Source organism: Pholcus phalangioides, unplaced genomic scaffold (assembly GCF_987345545.1).
Source record: "Pholcus phalangioides strain wild (caught in Gottingen) unplaced genomic scaffold, Ppha-v1.0 ptg000013l_1, whole genome shotgun sequence".
Taxonomy (NCBI): Eukaryota; Metazoa; Arthropoda; class Arachnida; order Araneae; family Pholcidae; genus Pholcus; species Pholcus phalangioides.
In genome coordinates, this window is record NW_028301606.1 from 26085360 (window position 1) to 26102655 (window position 17296).

The following is a 17296-nucleotide window of genomic DNA, read 5'->3' on the forward strand; positions in this document are numbered from 1 at the left end:
AATTTGAACCCCCCCCCTTCTGGTCCAGCGTCTGGGGCACCAGACCCCCCCCCCCCTCCCGAGTTGCGGCCCTGGTCACTTCAATGCATACACACTCTCAACTTCAATCTAATGGGATTTCACCGACCAGGTCCGACGTTGCCTGGGTCACTCTTTTCGTCATACTTGCGAGCTCTAAGAACTTCCAGAAGCACTCCTCCCGGAACAATTGCCCTCCATCGCCCCCTTCCTAGTCCGGGCCTCGTGCCACTGGGCTACGTAAATTGAAAAAAAAACAAAAACGAATTTCTTCTTTATGAGCTGCTCGAACTTATTGATTACAAGGGACGCGCGCGGATTAAAATCTTTTGATAAATTGAGATTAGATCGAACAAGAATTAAATGAATTTTTTTCTTCTTCTTCATGGTTTCTCCAGATGAAAAATTTTATTTTAATTAATTTAGTTTTGGCTTCATTTCCGAGAATTCATTGGCTGGAGAAATTCCCCCCCCCCCTTTTCTCCGATACTGTACGTATACACGCACGCGACGACGGCGTCTCTCTCTTGGCGTCCTTTTTCGCCGATCTTGGCAGCATCCCTGGACAAAGTACAGACGCCATCATTGGAGAGTGAATCACTGCTGCGTGACGTTTATTAGTTTTAGTTTCAGTTGGTGAGTATTTTTTGACATTTACATATCTATAGAGAGAGAAAAAACAATTGATCTTTTATTAGAGAAAGTTATCAGTTTCGATTGTTTTTCTCTTCATTGAACGATTGTTGAAGAATAATTGTGATTATTGAAATACAAGCGGTGAGATTTTAGCTCTCTTCGAATGTCTCTTTGCTGTCCACATTATTGACTTTTCTTTTGTTCAGCTCTATCAAATCAACAGTTATTTTAGTGAATATCCGTATTGATCACAACTAATTGAGCTATTTATTTCGTTTATTTCACGTTCTTCTTGAAGAAAATAACGATTGTATCATCTGATTAAATTTGTAATTTACGTATTTTTTTATGGCCGGTATTGTTTCAAACCGGGACTCGAACCCGTGGTTCTTTGTAGCTTTGAGGCATGAAAAAAAAAAAGTTTTCATGTTTTGATGGTTGAGGTTAAGAACTGGATTCATACGCAATTAGTTGAACGTGGGTGTGGATTTTAGCCTACATATTTCGTTGTAGGGGAGGTTTTACGTGCACACGCTGGTCGATATTTGACACATTTGCAGAGGCGTCCGTGGGCGCTAGGCTTGGAAGTTTACTTAGAAATTTTTTGATTTCTTGATAAATTCCGGAGGTTGCTCGGAATCCGATCGGCATTGTTGGAGGTGGAGGAGGAACCTCTTCAGGCTATAACGGGGCTTGACAAATCCCAGACGCCAGGTAACCATGGTGACTAGAAAATTGGTATTGGCACCTTAAATTTTTTGTATGTGATTGCTGAATTGGGTGGTGGGGGGGGGGGACTACAAAGTTTTATGATTTCATTGAAGTGTGTCTTTCAACATGAGAAGGGGCCCATTAAGTCTCTGAAAAGACAAAAAATATTCTTCAATTCTTCTATATATATATATATATATAAAAGAGAAGATATATACAATGAAATTCCTAAACAAGCCTTCTATAATAATAATCATCTGTATACATAACAATATTATTCTACAGTCCCGCCAAAGTTAATAAAGTGTTAATATATTCCATCTATATTGATAAATCCTGTATAGCGATGCATTTCTCCGTCCCCAGAGTATCATTATGCAGCAGTTTCAGTGTAAATGTAAAGCTGCATCACAAATACAGATACAAAAAACCATGCCACAACACGCAAAATGCCCAGCGAGGTGGCTGATGAAAAGATGCTCATGACAATATTTAATATAGATGTCATATATTTCAAAAATACAGCAACCCAATTAAAAATGCAATTACAAACAATATATATATATACATGATAAAATATTATACAATTCCCATACAGAATACTTATGGTTTGTCTTATTCTAAGTATGGATAGCTTCTCGATTTACCCCAACATGTTATTGTATTTATTTTTAAACGTGTCTATTGTGTTAGAATTAATTAATTCAGAATAAATATAATATATATACAACTAATATAACATTAAAATAAATAATTTAATTATTACAAAGTTTCAGTAATCAAATCCAGTGATATAGGCCCAGGGCCGCAACTAGGGCGAAGCAGGCGGGTCTCGTGCCCCAGGAGCTGGACCCGAGAAGGTGCAAATTTCATTCTAAATGCTCTCCTTCAACATTACAAGGGGAGCATCAAAATGCACGCTTGCCCTGGGTGACCAAGCATCTAGTTGTGGCCCTGTATAGAGACCTACATTTAAAAAAAAATTCTGAAGTGCGTACTGGAATATTTAATATAAAAGATAACAGGGATTTTTATCTTGGTTACATTTTTAACCGGGTTCTAATAAAATTGCTTTAACTATCCGAATGCAGGTTTTCAGAGGCTGCCATACTTTTGTTGAGAAGGTCTTTGTTGTATTCAATTTCTTGAATGTGATTGCATATGGACATTTTAGTACACATACACTGATTGATACTGATATTTTGTATTTATAACTGCATTTAACTTCTGTTTGATTGAAGGAAAAAAAACATATTTTAGTTGTGAGATTTCTAGATCGATACTTGATACCTTAAAGTATCGTGATGTTATAGACACTCTTCTGTTATCAAACCTTTTTTTTTTCAGTTCTATCCCATGCCTCCCGAAATTTGGGATCCCTGCACTACTAGCAATATTGAGAAGCTGGAATCAATATAAAATAAAAATCCACCCGCTTTATCTATGGCAGTTGGTCCTCCTTTGTGTCTGTTTTTGAACTAAAACATGAACTTTTTTTTTTCTCAATTAACCACATTTTTTAAAATTCTCCATGGACATTTTAATTTTGATACCTTTGGTATTATCCCCAAGCCAATATATATCTCTAGCAGACTTGACCATCTATATATCTCTGCTTCCCCCGACTGCTTTAAATTTAGTTTCTTTCCGCATATCATAGATAACTGGAACTCTCCTCCACTATCATTGATTCACCCACACCATTTATATTTTCGGAAAATGTAAAACATTTTTTCTGTCACCATCAACGGGGTGTATAGGCCTCAGCCAACATTATTATATTAATGAATTAATTTATTGTGAACAAAATGTACTAGTTGATTTAGAAAGAGTAAGATATGTTTTTGAAAATTTTCTGATATTTATCGTTATCAATAGTGTCTGTCAGCAAAATAAAGTGATTCATTACAATAGTTCTGTAAGATATTACAGGGTAAATGTTTGATTACGAAAGTGCAAATGTTTCTAATAGCTTACAGGAGAAATTATCTGTCTGGGATTCAGCACTGATTAGTCAAAATTTTGTCTACAAGTGAGAGAAGCTTATCATTTAGTTTATGTCACTGTTTTGTTGAAGTTATTAGTTTGCTTCTGATAAGCTGCAATGTTTACAATGATAGAGAAATTAGATTATCTGTTTTTGAAATGATGCATTGACTGATATTACTAATATTTTTTTCAATGATGAAAATTTGATAGACTGGAAAGATAAGGAAGATGGCATCAATCATGAAATCCATCCCCAGCTTCATTTTGTTTGCTGTTTTATTGTTCAATGCTGTGGACCAAGGTGAGCATGTGTCATTAAATATTCTAGGAGGCTTTAATGTTTGAATATTGGTGCAATATTGTTTTTTTTTTTGCAAATATAATTGCTTCTAGTTGTAAAAAATTCATTAACAAATCAGCTTCATGCTTCTTCAATTTCAAAATACAGTGAAATATTAGTTGCGTTGGTGTTTGCCTATGTAACGATACTCAAGGAACCGGAGAGAAACGTAACATTACAAAGGAGTTGTTGTTATAGATGAAATAAATTAACACTATGAAAAGTGCATTGGGACTGGAGAGAACTGTTATATAAGCAATTAGAGAGATACCATTATACAGTGAAACCTCGATATGACATTACTCTGTGGATCAGGAAAAAATATTGGTGTAGAGGGATTATTATTATATAGAGACGTAAACATTACCACCATGCAACACCAACTTTAAAATGGATGTTGTTCCTAGCACTTCTTCTAAGTTGGTATTGTCAATAGTATTATAAGCAGAAAGTGCACTTGTAAGTATTCATTCGCAGCAAAAAATTTGTAATTAATTAATTGAATTCACAGTTACAAATTTTGCCCCTGTAAAGAAGCTTACTGCATTACACTTTTTGTGTTATACAAAAAAAGTAGCAACATCACATCAACACTTTTATAGGGCATATTGAGCGAAATACCAATATTATTAGATACCTTCAGAAGAATAAAAACTTTGGGAAGATTTCAAAAATATTTATTTAAGGTAATTTTAAACGAAATACTATATCATTGTGGCAATTTCAAAATCTCTTTGAAAATATTGTTATCCCTTTCAGACCCGTGCATTGATTTTTTGGAATTTCCAAAATACCACTTGTAGGACAGAAAGTTTGTAAACCAAATCATTTTTTTTTTTTTTTTGACAAACAGAGATGGTTTGTAAACTGAGGAATTGACTGTATATGTTTTTGGTAAATTGCACTTTTACCCAATGCAACTTGTAGTAGCTATTTCCCTCCATCTGTGATTTTTCACAAATTTTAGCAATAGATGGTAACAAGGAAACAGTTATTTTCCGGATATTATGCTGAAGTGAACTCGGAAAGAAAAGTCATCGAAGTTATCCTTCAAAGTTATTCCTGAAGTTAAGAGAGACTACTAATGCCTCTACTTCAGTGCCTCACGCCACAGTGCGTGAAATAAGGAAGGCAGGATCATGTCTCCAGTGGTGTAGAGGGTAGCATGCTTGCCCGGTATGCAAGAGGGCCTGGGTTTGAGTCCCGACAGAGATGCGATGACTTTTCTTTCTGAGTTCACCTCAGCATAATATCCGGGAAATTACTGTTTCCTTGATATCTCGCGCTGAGAAAAAGCAATCTATCTATCTCTAAATAGATGGTAACTTTACTTGTATTTGATTTTTTTTTTGGCTGTTATTGGCAACTTTGGATGCCATTAATAATTTTTTTTTTACTGCAATTTATAACTTTACTTAACTATGATAATGTTTTGTAAAAATTAGTGGCATCCTGTGTGAATCCTGACTTTTCCCGCATATTTTTAAGAAGAAAATATGGTTAGTCTAGGCAGGGTCGTAACTAGAGGGGGCAATTGCCTGGGCAGCAAAATTTAAGGGTGGCAGTTTTAGAAAAAAATAAAGAACACAATTACAAATTTATCAAATTTTAAAGTTGAGGGCGGTAGCAAAATGATGTTTCCCCCCCCCCCACCCGGCAAAAGTCCTAGTTACCGCCCTGAGTCTAGGCAAGTGCTTCCCAACCTGTGGTCCACGAATCCTTGGAGAGAGTGGTCCATGAGTAACTTTGTAAGAGGTCTGCAGGATCATTTTCATTTGTTACCATTTCGATGAATGACACATTTTGTACTATGAAACCGTAATTTGTTTAATTTTTATAATATGCCAATGATTTAAAAAAATTCATTCGCATTTTATGGGAAAGTGGTGTCGAAATTGGTCTCCACACTCCCTGGCAGGCCGGAGTCAAATTTTGTGTCAGGTCATTTACATAGTAGCTATTCATTATGCTTGTGAAGTTAATATTGTCTTAATGGAGTAAAATGTCTATCTTATGATGACATTGTGAGAGGAGAAATTGATAATGCATAATGCAATAATCAATTTAATATTAATTGTTATTTTTTTTAACTTGTTCTTGAACATGTGACATTTTATAGGAATTTTGTTTTTAATTTTAGAGATACTCATTTGAAATAAAATTTTAAAAATTATGTTATTTGTTATTGCAGCTTCTAGAATGTTATCTAAACGATTATTGCAGAAAATATTTTGCATCTCTAGCTTCTATGTTATTCTAATTTCATATATTTAAAAATATTGATGTTTTCATTTAAGGATCTGCTGGAATGACTTGTGAGGCTGCATTTGGTGTCACGTTCACCTGCCCTGTGTTGTTTCAGGATGAGTCGAAAGCCTTCTGTTGTTATGACAAAAACAACATTCCCTATTGCTGCGACCTACCAGATTATTTCGTTAACAAGTAAGGTGGATTTGAAAAATTTATTTATCTCTTGCTGTCAAGAAAGTCATTGCTAGATCAAATTTCCTGAATGCGATTGTGTGGAAACATTTAACACATACATACACTGATTTGTATTGATATTTTTATTTGAATTTATTATGAGTGTGCGATTGCACCCACTAGCTCATAATATTTTATTAGTCAGTTGAATTAGTCACTTAGTCATTTGAAATCGAGCCACAAATTGAGATATACAAGATGTATATCTGATAGGTGAATGCTTTGTTAATGCAAATCCTTGTAATACTGAGTAAAGAAAAATATAGTCAGGGCTCCCTTTTGTCCTACTTTTCCTACTTTCTGGTAAAATCTCCTAGTTTTTTTCCTACTTTCTAGTTTTTGTCCTCTTTCTTTTACCAAATCGTACCAACAAAATTTGTGTAACTAATTTTAATTGAGGAGGGAATCCTATATATTGCCAAACATTACAAATATGGTAGATTGCAATTAATGATTCTGTCAAAGCAGAAATTGTATCGTTTTTAAGGTCAGATGGAGTGTGTATATGGACCATTTAGTTTATTAATTTTTCGTTTGCTTAGTTTGAGGGTTCAACAAGTAGAGTAGTCATTAAAAACGTAAGTGTCTGGATGGGAAAAAATAATTTTGAATTTATTACTTCATGGTCCTAGATAGTAAGTTACATTCATCATTCAAAATTATGGTGTACATTTTGTGTATTGGTGAAACAACAGCTTGCATGACAAAGTAGTTGGATACATAGGCCTATTCTAAGTTTTGTGACTCTGATGATACCAAATAACATTCAATTGTCTTCTGTATTTTTAGGCCATGCCGAGGTATTGCTCAGCAAAGAGCTAGAAATGCAAGTGCTTCATTTGTCAAAAACGATTACACTGGCATTGAATAGTAAAATGTGAACAAATCCCTTTAAAAAAAAAAGATGTACAATGCCCTTTACTTATTTACATTGAACCTTGTAATTTGCACATTTTGCACTGTGCTTTTGGAAGTGGTCTTGAAAGGACGTCATTCTTAAAAAAAAAGTTATATGTCTTTATAATTTGCTGTGTGCATTGGCGAAGGCTGGACAGTGGAAGACCCCAAAAAAAGAGTATAATTTATATTATGAAGAGAGACAGAAAAGATTATCTGTGGTTGCTAATACCCTGTTTTGGCCAAAAATTACTTTTGATACAAAGTAGTTTCTGTCATTTTGCTATGGCTCGAGTCAATCTTATAGGATGCTGAAATAGTGCTATGAAAAAAAAAAAAATTTAGCGTTTTTTTTTTATTATGCTATGATTATGTTGTCTGGGAAGGGGGGGGGTGCCCTTCCTACTTTTTCTAATTTTCCAAGTGGGAGCCCTGATATAGTACAAAGCTATTATTTTTTAAGTTCTTCCTTAAATTTTTGCAATTAAGGTCTGTTATAAATTTGCTTATCTGGATGTTATTTAGAAATAACAAATCTGCTTCATGAGGGTTGTCTGGAATACATTGTAGTCTGAATCAGTATGCTGCTTTACCATTTTGAAAAAGTTCCTCCACAGAGGGCAGATAGGTCGTCCGCATGAGCCATTCAACACAGAAAATCAAGCATCTGCCACTTTTGCTTCCAATTTGAAATATAGGGGGCAGAACTTCGAATACATACCTCAGAACTTCTTAAATATATTATTTACGCTCACACATATACACATAGCACTTTTCCAGAATAGACGAATTCGTTGAAAATTTCTCCACAGGAATCTTCACGTGTTGCATGTGTGGTTTAGTGATGGTAGTCAGAATCAGTGTGATATTTGTAGCCAAATTTCACTGCACGTACATAAGATGTAAAGTATGATCAGGAACTAAATCAGAGTTGTGCTTGGCATGAAAGAAAGATATCTCGGCTAACAAAAGATAATTTAGGTCCTGAATCGCATTTGTTAGCCACAATGTGATTTCCCATAAGTTTTTGTGAAAAATCATTTAATTTGTTCCAGGTACTAGCCAAAATTTAAAGTTTTGTAAATCAACAAGAAGCTCTAAAAGAAGACAAAAATTGACTTAGGGTGAAAATGCACAGCTTCGAAATTGGACAAATGGGAATTTGCAGGAAGATGAGATAATGAAGTACTATTTTAATTTACACTATGTACATATCCCAGTCAGGTTCATAGGCATCTCTATTCATTTTTAACTTTGGTCAGCTCATTTCTGTGTCTGATACATGCAAATGCAAAAGATAAGCTCCAAGAAAGTACAGACTATTGAGTTTGATGCTGAGTCTTGCACTGAAATAATGCATACATTGAGAACATTCAAGTCTAGGCTTTTTCTGTGTATTTTCTCAAAGCTTAATGCTTCAGTTCACGTGAAATGGTTCAAAAAAACTTCGTGGAAGAAAAGTGGAGTATATCTGGAAAAATATTCTGAGATGGATGGGAATTAATTGGACTCCAGTGAGTAATTCTGATGATAATTGGCACAAAAACTAAGCTCACGATGTGACTGTTGGGTTAGCTTGTGCATCAATATCAATAAAAAAGGGACTAAAAAATCACTGAAAGAATCTTCGTTATCCAAAAAATTGATAAGCTGAGATATCACTGTATATCAATGGAATTTTTTTGTTTACACTATGCAGTTTACCCCCCCCCCCCTTCCCATCTAAATAAATAACATTTCGTTTTGACAAAAATGCTGTAGGACCCTGCTGCACCAGGATTAGAGTTGAATGATTCCAAAATTCCTCTTGCTACATTTTACTGCCAACCCATTGATCTTAAAGGCGTGCTTCCGATTAGAAAAAGTATCGGAATAGCATGTACAACTCAAATACATTGTTTATGTTGCAAAGGGGGTTGATTGTATAGTTATTGGAGTAAAAGGATTAACTTTTCATACGGACATCCTGTCCTCAAAACTGTGGGTCACCCTGTACTTTTGTCCCAACTGTGTCTGCAAAAGAGGGGATTTTATATGTCACTCGTCTACACATTATTTTAATACTTTTTCTAATTGGAAGTATGTCGTTAGGATCAACATTTTGCCAGTAAACTGCAGCAAGGCGAATTGTGGAATCACCCTGTTATGTTGAGACCTTATTATCGTTATGGATGGTATCATTTGATGGGAGTTTTAGTGTATGCAATTTTTAATGAGTCATTTTCATTTCTTCGAATGATCACAGTTCCGAAATATTTGATCAATTAAGAACTGATATTGATTAACAACTGTTTCAGTTTATAAAATAAAAAAGTGCTAAAACATATCAATGTTCATGTTTTCCTTCACCTTTCTTTTCCATTCAATTATTTTTTCATTGCTTTTTCATTTTTATTTTTCAACAGCACTGCCATAATTGCTGGACTGGTTGGAGGTTCATTGGTGCTACTACTTCTGGTTATACTCTGCTGTTGCTGTTGTTGCAGCTGTTGCTTGCTCTACAAATGTCGCCAGCGAGGGTCTACAACCATAGTATATGGTGCGTATCAAAAATAACGCGGAACCTTATGTACCTATATATATCAGGGCTAGGAAAAATCATAAAAAAAATCTAGATGGCAAAAATTTTTTTAACCCAATCGAAAAAATACAAAATAATGCTTCATTTGACTTTTTCAGGGCATGGTGACCCTCCTTCATGTTTGCAGATATGCTACTATGAATTCCAAACATTTTGAGCTGCTTTCAGCGTGTAATTTAGTAACTACATAAAGAACATTTTAGGTGCCAGTACAAATTTTTTAGTCGTCATGGCAATCTGTCAGACCAAATAAGACCCAGACTTTGTCCCTTCTGTGATATTGGCCTTTACCCGTGTGGGTTGGGCCATGCTAGGGAGGTCCAGCAATCTGACACTTGGGATTTGTCCAGCCCTGATATAGATACTGCGGTTTTCACCAAAGTTCTCTTAACCAGTCATCTGGATACAATGTCATATAAACTTTTGCTATGACTATAATGCTATGTGTGGCAGCACAAGTAAAAAAATACTCCTGAGCACTTGAAATCATCATTGGTTAAAATGGCGACATCTCACCAGTCAGAACTTGTCCACTTGAAGGGATTAAATAAAAGTGACTTCATAATTGGAGTGACTTAATGGAGAGTAAGCTTGGCTTGGTAATTGTGCTGATGGAGACTTTTGAAAAATACTGTTATAGGTGGGGGAACGTTAAAAGTTATAGATATTATACCGATGTCTGACTGTGTGCATTCTCATACTATTAAAAAAATGTACAGACTTAAAAAAAAGAGTATTTCATATTTTTGTTCGGTTTTATTTTATTCGATATGACATTAAAGCAATGTTTTTATGGCTTATCGCTTTTTTCTTCTCACCTTTTCTCCCCCTTCTAGGTGGAAGAGTGTAACTGCTGTTACAGCAAAGCAAAAACCCTCCCACTTGTATGAAGGTTGCTAAGGTGTGTGTGTGCATATGTTTTATAATAATGTGTTGTAAGGTTTATGTTGTGTCAGTTCGTTTTCATCCTTCTTCTAATATTACATGTTTAATTTGATGGGCACTTTGATATTTGCTGTTCGTTGCCACTTGCCTAAATTCTGTGCTTTATTAGCCTAAATCATGTGCAATTTATTAAGGGGTCATTCAACTCCCCAAACTGCAGATCTGTAATATCTTTGTGTCAGTCTTTCTAAAGTCAGTTAATGACTGTGCCAGTTGATTATTGCGCTAATTTAATGCTTCTCTGTCTCAGGTCATTTTATGTGGCTTTGCTTTTGTGTGGGCAAACACATGTTTTTTATCCATTTATGTGTGAGCAAACACATGTTTTTTATTGATTTTTACTGCGCGCAAGCTTTAAACGGGAATATTATGAACCAATAAGAGCAAAAACAGTGTTCTGTAATATAATGGGCAAAAAATTTTAAAGTGCAGATAATATATGTGCAAAAATATATGTGCAGAGATACCCTAACTTGGGTCAGTTATTCATTGTAACGACTTGAGTTGAGGAAAATTCTTCCGCTCAGCTGCACTCTGGAGAAATAATATATTTCAAATACAGTAAAGCCTTGTTAAGGGATTACTCTCTTGGAAGAGCAAAAATATAACCCCCCTTAAGTAGACTGGTCCACTAAACAGAGTAATCCATGATCCCCAAAGGAGAATATGCCAAAAACGGTGAAGTATGTAACAGAACGCTAAGTGTTTCTGCAGAATAATCGCAGGGAAAATTTAAAGAAAAGTATATTTAAAACATTATTATGGTATTTTCTACTACTACTAATACCGTACATGCACCTCATACACATTCCTCTGTGGAATTTCTAATGAATCTATACATGCCGGAGAGAGAGAATGTGCGTTTTTAGTGTATGTGTGGCCCTAACGTATTTATGTTGTCGAGTTGCGCTTGTTTCATGTTCATGCTGCCATCTGCCTTACATTTCCTGAAGTAAAGATAGAAATGCTTGAATTTTCATGTTATGTCAGTATCGTGTTGTAGGACTGCCTGCTCCCTGCGGAGAGACTTTTTCAAAAATGGTAGACCGTCTCGCATTCATACCTCGAAGCTGGAAAACCGCAGAAAGCCAATTTCAGTGACCACTACTGTGCCATCAACGGGGTTCAACCCTGAATCCTCAAGACGAGAGTCCAGCACGATGCCCATGCGACCACATAACGGCAGGATTTTTTTACTGCAGAATATTTTCAGTCAGCTGAGGGCTTGTTGCAGAAAAATTCAAAACACTCCGCTTTGGGGGGGGGGCATGAACTCGCTACTCCCATATTGCCCCCATTCCTCTGTTGATGCATTAGATCACAGAGAAAATCACTTTTTCATAATTCACATGAGTGTAGGCCTTGACAATTTATTAAATTCAAGCGTAACTATGAAGCCTGAAATTTTACTTTCGCTTCAACTCTAACACTACGCATGAATGGTTGGGTGTTGGTTTGTTTAATTTTTAGAATCACTATAGCCTACTTTGACAGTAGTTTGTTCAACTTTCTACCTCAAGCAGTTGATGTTTCCATGCATACGTATCACATTCAATTTTCTAAGAACTATTGAAGGGGTCATTCAAGTATTACGTCAGCAGATTTTTAGCCTTTTTTGACCCCCTTCCCCTTGTCAGCAAAACTCTGATCCTCCTCTCCCAGTTAAATTTCGTCAGCCCCCACCTCCTAACACATATGAAATCACAGCCTTATGCATAGGAGGGAGTGGTGGCACGACAAGCAACTTACACTCCCACAGACGATCAAAAATGTATTTTTGATGCAACAAAATATTTTTAAAAATAGATGTGTTTATATGTTATTATGATAAATTTTTGTTAATTTCAATGCTCTTTGAAGGCTTCCCTCGATCCTGCACACTCCTCTGATTGAGATTGTCCTTCGAGAATGTACATCTGGGGAGCAGAGCAAAAGTAGGTAATTCCATCCCCCAACCCGATCACCATGTACACCCTCGAATGAACCACAACTCCTACCCGCATTCAAAGAGCATGTATCCGTTTATGTACGGGAATCCCGCAAATAACTCCAGGACAATGCATGTGACACACTTAGTGGACACAAAACCATTCAGCCAACCTAATTCCCCCCATACGTGACAGATAGGACATGAGGGGAAACGTCTGCTGAGATCTGAGAGATCTATTAGAGAAGGGTGTCTTTTGGTGGCTTATCAATGGGAGGAGGGGACGTTAGTTCACACAGGTGCCCACAAACTAGGGAAAGCTTTTCCTTCCCTTATTTTTTGCACTCCTAGTAAAATGCCATTAAGAATATTTCATATTTTTATAAAGAGTTGATGATGATGATGATGTAAGCATCAGTCAACGCCCCCATCAGCAAACCCGAAACTCCCTTCCCCCCATCGTTGCTGATGTAATAATTAAATGGCCCCTAATAAGCTGCTATGAATATAGGATATGGTATCGGGGCTGCAACTGAATAGCTAGTCAGCCAGGACAAGCATGCATTTTGGTGCCCCCATAATGTTGAAGGAGTGATCAGTTCTGTGTACCCTCATCAGTTTGAAACATGATACTTCGTACTCTCCCCCATAGTTTCAGCCTTGTACAGTAAAGTATTACTTCGTGGTAACAACTTTTATGATAAATTTATGGATTCATGAAATGACATAATAACATTGGTTTATTAATGTTTCAGATTCTCCTTGCTTATAGTTTTTTTCATACCTGAAATATGCCTCTCCACTGTATACGTTAGTAATTATAACAATAAATATATAATCTCTTCAAACCTGAGCTAAAATTAACCATTAAAAAAGGGGGGTTTTTTTTTGATTGACTTGTGTTTATTGTATGTCAAAATGCCCTTAAAAACAAAAAAAAAGTTAATTAATTTGAGTTAGTGTCTTTACCGAGAACATTTGAGCCATGTACCTCAAGTCTTGACTTGAAAAAGAATCATTAAGCCCTTATACCAGTGTTGTCTGAACTGGCTCGAACACATTTTGGGTAACTGAAAAGTACAATATTTTTTTTAGATTTTTTTGAAGAGAAAACTTGGTTTGCTTTTCACAGTGAAGGCTAAATTGAGTTTGTCTATCTTTTCATTAATATAATGCACAAAATTAAACAGGGGGAGAAGGGGATTAAAATAAGGATTAAAAACCACTAAAAATGAAGGAGCACATATGTGTACCTCTGGTGTAAAGAGAATGAACTGTGCATAATGCAAAGGTATTGATGTATTTTTGTTTTTTCCTTCGAACTTCTAGGTCCAGCCCATCCTGCCGCTGCTGCTTATGTTTCTCCAGTTTATAACCCTGTAAAAGCGGCTGGTGGTGTTTCATCTTTTCCTTCTGATCCCGTATTTCGCAGTCCTCCTCCTCCAGCTTATTCAGAAAAACATCCTGCATGTAAACCAGGATTTTCCAAAGCGTAACTTTTTTTTGTGTGCGCTCTTCAATGTGTTTAGTATATTATATTCAAGTCAAATTTGTAAATATTTCTTCCTGTATTTTTTTGTATTATGTAATTTCTTTTAAACTTTTTTTTAAATCCATTCCCGAACATTTGCCATGTCCCTAGTCTACGATCCATCACGTCCATCCACTGTGATCGTGCCTCATATATTATTCTGTTCCTAAATTGTAACCTATAGTGAGACATGTTAGTATTTCCAGAGTGTTTCGACAGTAGGGAACCCCATAAATTATGTGGTCCACATTTTAAAATCAATTTAAAAAAGAGTGCTTTTTTAAAGAATGCATTTTGTTTTGACCAGCAGGGTGAGGTAGTAGCTGCTTGATAACTCTTACATTCCCAAGCATTGCTTCAACGGGTTGTAAAGAATTCAAGTTTTGATAAATTAGTTAAAGATATGTGATGAATTTTAACATGTTATCAATCGTAATAAGATGAGATAGATAAAGATGTCTTAGCAATCACTATCATGCAAAATTTTTATTTTTTAAAAAGAAAAAAAATTGTTGGGCAGTAATCATACAATCTTACAGTGCTAGAAGACACACTGAAAACTTGTTTTGGCACTATACCCTTCAAATAAGTACCTATAGACCAGTGTCACAAAAAATACTACAAAATTCCTGATTTGGGTCTCTATAACTATGAAGTTGTTATGATCGGTATCTTATATTAATAACTTGATGTCTGCCATTACTTTGGGTGCTACAGTTGAGATTAATTGGGAAATAGATTATGGGCTGTAATTATATACTTATTCGATAAAAAGTGTAGGTCTTGTATTTGTTTTAGAGCTTAAAATGAAGATGTGTTTCTTCTTTTTGTGTCAATCAGTACTCGATGTCAGGGAAATTTGAAACTGTAACACACTGTCAGCAAAACATGTGTTAGCTGATTTCATAACACAGACATTTTAATATCTGCTTGAGTGAAATGTTTATTCCATGTAGTTTGCTATATTTAGGTGATGTTTCTGATTTTGAGAAGAAGACAATATGTGTGCTCATAAATTTTATTAAAGTTACTCAAAATGCGAGCAACATAACAAATTTACATATAATAGTGTATAGTTTTTTGTTTTTTTTATAAACTCAAGTTTACATTAGCGTAGATTTTTTGGAAGAAAAATCATCAAAATCTAATCTACTTTTCAAGAGAAGATTATTTTATTGATAATTCATCAATTACATTATATTTGAAGATCCAATTTTTTTTTTACTTCATTGAAGTCACTTTCTACATGCAAATATACAAAAAAAAATTTCCTCGCGCTTTCGAAACTGACATCACCTTCTGTGCCATTATTTGACAAAAGAAAATTTCCTTTTTTAAGTACATAGTTTAGATATAACATATTTTACAACACATCCTGCTATGTCAGAAGAAGCTTCGATTGCATTTATTCTGTATTATATATACGAAAAAGGATTGTTTTACACTTTTTGTTACCATGCCCAGCATGCACGTGTACAAAGCCAGTGCCTAAGAAATCAGGTATACGTGTGTCTACGTATATGCTTATTGTATGTGTATTGTAGCGATTCATTCCTAAAATATGTAGAATTTTCTTCATGTTTGTAAATAAATAGAAATATGTGTGTGGATGTGAGCACTCTGATTTAGACTCGCCAGAATCATACTTTTCGTGTTGTGTATCGCAGTGCATGTTTGTCAATTACCTCACTAGAAGCAACTGTTATATTACGCATGAGAATTGCATCTTTTTTTTTATTTTTGGGAAGAACTAAATGTAATATAGCATGGGTAGAATCATCCCTCAGCGATGTTACCTTTAAGTATTCAGTTTCCGAAACTTTCTTTACCATTTCGGTTAGCCGCAGATTTCATGCACTGGCATTAAGTTTTTCAAACATAACTTTGGGTTCAGTTTGAATAATCAAAATTACATATTAATTTCTTAAATCAATAATATTAGGAAATGTTCAAATATTTTTTCTGGTTTTATTGGAAAAGTGGTCTATAAGAGTATGGGGGATTTCTCCGATAGCATGAAGATTTTCTATCAAGTAGGAAGAAGTGCCAAAAGAAATGTTTGCAGTTTTCATTTGCTGTGAAATTATTTAAAAAAGCAAAGACTTTTAACCTAATTATAAAGCTCAAAATTGTAAGTTTTACTCACACAAAAAAATATTTTAGTTTACAAATTGTTCGATAACATATATTATCTATCTCGAATTCAAAAGTCTTTAAATTATATTTTTCGATATTTAAATTTTGCTGCAAGAAAACAAATATATATATATATCGCAAGAAATTAATTATTTGCTCAGAGATAATAAAGCTTATTAATTTTAAACTGTTTTGAAGTTATTCAATTTGAGTAACTATGATGTTTATTCAAGAATTTCACTATTTGGTTCGAAGAATTTACAATTTCTTTTTCAATTCGGGAGTTCCTGTGTGAATTTCTGTGCATACATTTGTCTCTTTAGATGTTACTATGAAATGCATGTTTGGAAATTCACGAGCTGAACTGGACCAAATCTCAGTATGATCTTGTATTTTCAATTTGTATGTTCAATGTGGTTGTTGTTATCATTTATGTATTTCTATTCATTTGGAAGCCACTATGTAGACATTGATGTTTGCATTATTTTTGTTCAAACATAGCATGTGAGCAATAATAAAAAAAACATTGTCGTGGGAACTTTGACTTTTTTTTCTACTTCGTAGTTTTTCTAATTTTTTATAATAAGTATCAAAATATTTATCTATTAATTTTATTTTTAAAATATGTTTTATGGATCGGTGATGTGGGGAGGCTTGTCTCTATTGTTATTATATGCATTTGTTTTGTTGATATAAAAACATATATATTTGTATTGTCAATATACGGGGTGCCCCACAGTGTCTGAAAAAAGAATAAAAATTCTAGCGTTGATTCTAAAATATGTAAAATGATCGGAAAATCGATCTGTGATGGTGGCAACTTCGTAAAATGGAAGATCAGTAAATTTTGAAGTTTGAACCGACTCATTTGGTTAAAAATTCGCAGGATGTCAGGGTGGTATTTCTTGGTTTTCGCTGCTTTTTACATACTTTCAAGTCTAAAAAAGTTTTCAAGATTTTTAAAATTACGATCAGTGATATCCTTGTGAATTTTCATCAAAATATTATATACGGAGCAAATCTTTCGTGTAATAGATTTTTTTTTTTCTTTTTAAGGTATTTTGAGGGGGGTGGGTATTTAAAAATTTTGGTTCCTCGATT

The 17296-nt window shown here is 34.7% G+C and overlaps 1 protein-coding gene across 2 annotated transcripts; it reads left to right on the plus strand.

Moving 5' to 3' along the window:
• Nucleotides 1-602: 602 nt before the first annotated feature.
• LOC149078866 (uncharacterized) lies at nt 603-16733 on the plus strand. Of its 2 annotated transcripts, none has more exons than XM_089241039.1 (6): nt 603-795; nt 3565-3655; nt 5992-6136; nt 9481-9614; nt 10493-10557; nt 13858-16733. In XM_089241039.1, the coding sequence occupies exons 2-5, from the start codon at nt 3583-3585 to the stop codon at nt 10504-10506; spliced, it is 366 nt and encodes a 121-aa protein (XP_089097165.1). In that variant the 5' UTR covers nt 603-795; nt 3565-3582; the 3' UTR covers nt 10507-10557; nt 13858-16733. The 2 variants fall into 2 exon arrangements, with proteins under 2 accessions (XP_089097165.1, XP_089097164.1); XM_089241038.1 differs by having other exon boundaries at nt 603-654.
• The last annotated feature ends 563 nt before the right edge of the window (nt 16734-17296 follow it).

Bases quoted from the DNA above. Each gene is read 5' to 3' on its own strand.
- LOC149078866 (XM_089241039.1), top strand. From the start codon at position 3,583: ATGGCATCAATCATGAAATCCATCCCCAGCTTCATTTTGTTTGCTGTT. The intron at 3,656-5,991 runs GTGAGCATGTGT...TTTTCATTTAAG, and splicing joins GTTCAATGCTGTGGACCAAG to GATCTGCTGGAATGACTTGT. The intron at 6,137-9,480 runs GTAAGGTGGATT...ATTTTTCAACAG, and splicing joins CCAGATTATTTCGTTAACAA to CACTGCCATAATTGCTGGAC.